This window comes from Postia placenta, assembly GCF_002117355.1.
Source record: "Postia placenta MAD-698-R-SB12 unplaced genomic scaffold POSPLAscaffold_6, whole genome shotgun sequence".
Classification (NCBI taxonomy): Eukaryota; Fungi; Basidiomycota; class Agaricomycetes; order Polyporales; family Adustoporiaceae; genus Rhodonia; species Rhodonia placenta.
Genome location: NW_020169837.1, coordinates 1,589,877 through 1,595,876, shown reverse-complemented (window position 1 = coordinate 1,595,876; position 6,000 = coordinate 1,589,877). Strand labels below are relative to the sequence as shown.

The window sequence follows — 6,000 nt, the reverse complement described above, 5'->3', positions numbered from 1 at the left end:
CCTGGTCCACGATGCCGCTCTTCGCCCCATCCCGATCTTTGGAGGGAGACACTTTTGCGGGGGACCCTTCACCCCCATCCCGATCGTTGGAGGGAGACACTTTTGCGGGGGCCAGCTTGATCCTACAAATGATACGACACAACAATGAGTAAGTGGACCACACGCAAATGTAATGTGCTGCTTGCCTAGGTATCGGTCGGCCACGTTGTCTTCGCCCCGTCCCGATCGTTGGAGGGAGACACTTTTGCGGGGGACCCTTCACCCCATCCCGATCGTTGGAGGGAGACACTTTTGCGGGGGTCTGGCATGTGGCATCGCAGGGTCCAGCACGACAGTGGCAAGTAGAAGGGACGAGTATGCACGACAACCATGAGACAATGAACACTGAGCTATAGGGTAAGGAAGACTGCTTACCTGGAGATGCCCATAGCGATGCACAAAGCACGGCGACAATGATGAAAGCGAGGTCGTTGGGTAGTGCCACATTGAATGAACAAAGACGACAGCGAGCTAGGTGAGTGGCACTCCAGAGGTATGATATGAGAACATACCTGACTCTGTAAGGGATACTAGACCTCCAAGATTAGTGTTCGTCGTCTAGCCGTGCTTCAAGCCTCTTCAGCAGCGACGGTGTCGAATTTGTGGCGTCGACATTGACGATGACAAAGAGAAGCAAACGAGACACGATGATTATCAGGCAAGCCACAAACGAGTAGACAAGGCGGCATACCAGATGCAAATACCTGTAAAACAAGCTGCGATGATAGCAGCGACGTCGAACGGTGGCAAGGGCGACGACAAGGGCGACGACAAGGGCGACGACAAGGGCGACGACAAGGGCGACGACAAGGGCGACGACAAAGAGACAGTGGAGGAAGTAAGACAATGCAGGCGATGCAGGTCAGTGCCTATTTTCTAGGAGGCATAGGGGAGCGGAGGCGCACCTGATGGTGATGGTTGGAGGTCAAAGCGTCGAACTGGTAAGCGCGGAGGGAACAAGGGATTTATAGGCAGCGAGGAGTGTGGCGTTGTTTGTCTCTTGTTGAATGTCAGCCTCGCCGCGACGCGTCGGTCACGTTGTGCGTCGCGTAGGTCAGCCATGAGTGGTGTCGGCGAAGGGCGGACGGACGCTGGCTATGGCATGTTCAACATTGCCCCGATCGTCGACATCGCCCGTCGAGCGAGATCCCGATCAGGACTGCTTGCAGAAGGTGGACACTCTTCAGCGCATCGCGCTGCGTCTGCAATTCGCCTATCTATTTCTCACAAACTCCGTGCCTCAGCCCGTCATGAGATGTCCTCACGGAATGCCAGTCGTCGATGTCGATGAAGGTTATTTGCTGTGCCGTCGTCGGGGGACCTGCCAGTCATTGTCAACGATCGGCGTGTGCCGCGTGATCGCGTTTGTATCGACGACTCTATCGCTGTGCGGTTTGGGCCCATTGATGTCGCACAGATCTGAGCTACGTGTAGAGTTGGCAGCTCCGCCTGCCGGGACCAAACAGCCAGTTGCACACAGCAATAAATGAACATTCTCGGTACATCTTAGAACCAGGCAGATAACATTCTCTCAGATGGTAATTTCCGATTCATCAAGGTCAACTCCTTGTCGCTCGCCCGTTCGTTCGTGCAGCGACCGCCTTTTTTGATCGCTCAGCCACCGGCGATCGACGCGACCTGGTTAATATTATGCTTCCGTGGGCGACTTGTTCTTGTTCAGCTCCTATTTTGTCAGGGAACGCGTGTATTACAGAAAAATAACCTTTAATATTCAGTATCATGCTATGATCACCTTATATACTACAAGTGTCATTCACAAGCAGTCTCGGTTGTGTGTAGACCATTCCTTGAATACCTCAGAGTCTCTTTATAGAGCTGCCTACTTGAATCACGTGATCGTGCCACCAGTGAGGCGCCGGACCGTGTCGCGTTCGCGCACCATCCACCACTTTACTTCGACGGACGAACCTAATAAAACGTTGTCTAGTCTCGACTTGCATCTCTTGGCAGGCTTCGCATGACAGATATTACGTTATATGCTATGCTGGCACACGACCATCGTCTCAAGTTCAACTTGACATGTCGCCGCGGACGCACCTCTAAAGGCTCTAAGGGGAACATATCTTGCATCTGTGCTCATGCTATATACGGGTACCGCCGATACAACGCTGCGACACAGCACAAAACAGGAGTCGTCAGCATCCCAGGCGTGCAGTAATGATATAATGGTAGTGTAAAAACAGTCATGTCCTCGCAAATGTTGATTCATCGTCGCGCGTTCGTAGTGTCGTGTCCGACACGCCCCCGATAAACACAATCCCGGGCAGTCCAGCTCGACGTCTTGTCACCGTCCAATGTGGGACTGTTACTACACATTCGCCCTGTACCGTACACCGAAGCATGGATACACTCGCAGCCAGCACCGATGTACGATTGAGGACGGAAATCGGTGACCCACAATGTTTTCCTTGCTGCCTATCGCTGGAAGACCGGGCATCGCTGGAATCTGAGGAGATGGGTGTTCGTGGGTTTGTTTGTCGAGCGCCTCGCGGATTGATCCGCTTCGCACTTTGAGGCAGACGCCCATCACTACCGCACTTCCCTCCTTGCGGTACTTCCTTTCGATTGTATGAAAAGTTCTCGCTCAACTCAAACTTACCTTTATGAAGATATTCTTCTAAGTGGTTAATCTACCTGCGATGCCATTCGCTCTACGATACGAAATGGAGCTCCTCACGATGCTAAGCCGGTCTATCATTTCAATCAGGCAAGAGATCTTCGCACAGGGGACATTGTCAGTGTCTTCGGCGAACCGATCCTTAACTGGGATGACTACTGTGTCACTGAGGACTTGTCGCAAATGTATGTACACCGCTCATTACTGTTTTTGTCATTGATGAGGCGCGGGTGGAGGTGGAGGAGGCAGGGTGATCCCCTATGCGACGAGGCACTTCAGGCCATCTTTCCAAGCTCATCTTCAAGCGTGGGGCAAGATTTACTCGCATCTGTGGAGCAGTTTGCCAGCGGTCACCCAGATTGGTCGGCTGTTTAAGCCTTCCTGAACGAAGTGACACAATTGCCGCCTTCGGATGTCAAGGTACATCCCGATGACGCAGTGTTAGCACAGCAAGTCTTCCTAGACAACAGTATAGAAATTGTTCAAGCACTGTTACACTTCAGCCTAGCTGGAGGCTTCGCGAGGTGAGCATTCATGCACACCTTTTCTGCTTCTGTACCTCGCAGATGCAATCTAATCATTCGTGTCCTGCCTTCTGCATCTTCCCTTGCGATGCAGAAACCTGACACCTCTCGCAATCTCCTATAACATTTTTCTGACCATTGTTCCGTAGTCCTCGCATTGTGCGCACGCCGAAGGCAGTCTCCTATCTAGTTCCACATGTCAAGAAGCCTGATGCCAACTATACTGAATGTAAACTCTCTACATCCACACACGCAGCATCACAAGCCGCAGCGCGTGTTACGAGCGCCTCAAATGAGCGCACATTCACACGGCTGCTAGAGACGTTTCAATTTGTACTGGACGTTCTTAACTGCTCTGCCACACCTCCTACGAAGAAAAGCCCGCCGGATTCCTACCTTATGCCTGGCGGCCAGGGGTGGAGAGCGACGGTGAACGTTTGACTGCTGCACGGAGTCGCTCGGATGCGAGTCCGAGAACGATGGACAAGGGAAAACAGAGAAACATCAGAGATGGATACAACTGCCATCAGCCAAGAGGAACTCAGCGTTACGTCCGTCCATTCTACTGTTCCGGCCCATCACCGTTCACTAACCGCACATGTGTACACTGTAGCTTAGCAGTGTTCTCTACCATCCCCATTTGGTGCCTTCGTCGTCTTAGCATTCCGCCATCAGAGACGCACATATCTGCATACCTGGCGCTCTGGCGGCACGTCGGCTTCTACCTTGGCGTATCCCCGTCAATCCTTCAGCACCACTTCCGTCACCCTGCTGCCGCGGACAAATTCGTCGCGACAAGCACACTGCACCTCTTCTCCACAGATGACCCCTCCACCATCGTCGACGCGCCTACGGTGCCCATCCTGCACACTGCGTCGAACCGACCGCCCGCATTCGCGTCGTTCGAGTACAACTGCGCATGCTCGTACTACTTCCTCGGCCCTGCGCTTTCCGAGCGCGTCGGGCTCGCACCACCACGCCTACCTGTGCTTCTACGCATGCACACAGTGCTGCTCATCCAGAGCATCCCACACTGGTTCGCGCGGTGGTACCCGCGCCGCGGCTGGCTCGAGAAGCGGCGTGAGGTCATGCGTGAGGGCATCGCTCGTAGCCTACGGTGGAACCTCGGTATGCGGCGCGTATCGTTTTGCCCGCAGACCGATGTCATACCGAGCTTGAGCTTAGGCGAGGATACGCCAGTGCATTAGAACTACGGAGGTGGGCAGCTCGCCTCTGGCGTTGAAGAGGCGGAAAGTGTACGTCCAAATCCAGCCGGTGCTGCGGTACTAGTGCGTAAGTGGAGGCAAGTCATGCTGGAGATGATTCTTGTGTGCGCAGGGGTTGGAGTAGTCGGCTTGGGCACAAGCTGGCTAAGCTGGACACGGCTGCTGCAGCCCTCAAATATGCCTTAGCCGTATTTGCAGTATCATATCAGATTTGACATTACTATCCCTGTAGATTAGACTCCGGTGGAAATATCTTTCGCATACTTCACGAAAAACCAAAACGCTGGTTCAATCCGGGTTCGAACCGGAGACCTCCTGTGCACTGGGTTCAGTGTGAGACAGACGTGATAACCAACTACACCATTGAACCAATGCAATGGTTCATTACATTATTATCCCAATTTCAATGGTAATCATAAACATTTCTTGGAGGTAGAGTGCGGTGAATTAGGAATTGCTTTCTGACTGTATATTAGCAGTCAGCCTGAAGGGAGGGCCAGATTAACAGGTGTAATTGATGGTTAATTAACCCAAGGGCATCTATACGTCAATTTACAACCCAAAACGGTAAACTCGACCTTGATCGTGTCAATTACCAAGTATCCCAATCCAGGTCCTTCGCACTGACTTCACTCAAATCTGCAATGTTCGCTGATATTTCGTGCTCCTGCTGTTATTTCAGGGAAACTGAACTACTGGCTAGGATGTCTCGCAAGAATTCAGCAGTCAGATCATTTGTCTTGCTGGCGATGAACTTGTAGCATCTCTGAAGTTCGGTCCTGAACGCGGTTCTGAACCGTGAATCGGCTGAACCGAACCTAGGTTCAGGTTCGGTTAGGTTCAGGTTCGGGCATTAGGGCGGCAGGTTCAGTTTGGGGTTCAGGAGCTGCCTATCTGGTTCGAACCCGAACTGAACCGAGGACCAAATGAACAATTTATATGGCTGATCGTCGTGGAACAGACAGTAATAGTAGCTGCGGGACATGAGTATAAGGAATCCTTACCTGTTCTGTGTTCTATGCAACTTCCTGTCAGCACGGGAGGTTTTGTGTCTGCAGCTGACATACCCAATTTGGACAGGGAGCAGCATCTCCCGATGGATGGCGGGGTGAGCATCACTAATGCCACTCGGAAAGCGGTGTGTGCTCACCTGTAAAGGTTGAGATGCTGCTCACTTGTCATTTGTAGTTCTCGCTCACAATTCCCGAAGATTCTAGCTAAGTATACATTGGTCCTTGCTTTAGTATGGTTCAATAACGGTTCAAACCTGGACCAAACCTGCTGAACCCGTTCGGCAGGTTCGGTCCATGTTCAGGTTTGGTCCGAGGCCGTCGCTGGAGGTTCAAGTTCAGGTTCAGAGCCTGAGAGGCCCGAACCTGGACCGAACCGAACTTCGGAGACACTATGAACTTGCCGCTCCCGGGCTGCTGGGTTGCCATTATCGGTACTTTCCAATATAGCTAGTCTGTAGTGATATGGCAGAGATAGACAATATTATTACTTGTTCATTACCAATGACTTCACAGATACCACCAGGCTTCTAAAACCAGCCCCACAATCATGTTCTTCGCTC

At 52.2% G+C, this 6,000-nt stretch overlaps 2 protein-coding genes and 1 non-coding gene across 3 annotated transcripts in view; 2 read left to right on the top strand and 1 right to left on the bottom strand.

Moving 5' to 3' along the window:
* The window catches only part of POSPLADRAFT_1142119 (hypothetical protein), a gene marked incomplete at both ends in the record, with an annotated part of 3,127 nt that extends 2,035 nt beyond the window's left edge, over positions 1 to 1,092 (top strand). Inside the window, 4 exon segments of the mRNA XM_024485387.1 lie at positions 190 to 334; positions 602 to 900; positions 920 to 980; positions 1,054 to 1,092. Coding sequence (XP_024339739.1) covers positions 190 to 334; positions 602 to 900; positions 920 to 980; positions 1,054 to 1,092 — 544 coding nt within the window.
* Positions 1,093 to 2,699: 1,607 nt separating this feature from the next.
* Positions 2,700 to 4,613, top strand: POSPLADRAFT_1046305 (hypothetical protein; the record flags this gene model as incomplete). The annotated part of the gene is made up of 8 exons (XM_024478998.1): positions 2,700 to 2,862; positions 2,902 to 3,039; positions 3,117 to 3,201; positions 3,351 to 3,430; positions 3,458 to 3,617; positions 3,815 to 4,400; positions 4,428 to 4,494; positions 4,540 to 4,613. The coding sequence occupies 8 exons, from the start codon at positions 2,700 to 2,702 to the stop codon at positions 4,611 to 4,613; spliced, it is 1,353 nt and encodes a 450-aa protein (XP_024339738.1).
* Positions 4,614 to 4,711: 98 nt separating this feature from the next.
* On the bottom strand, positions 4,712 to 4,797 carry POSPLADRAFT_t68. Its single transcript has one exon. It is a non-coding gene; the product is annotated as a tRNA-Val (tRNA).
* Between the last annotated feature and the right edge of the window lie 1,203 nt (positions 4,798 to 6,000).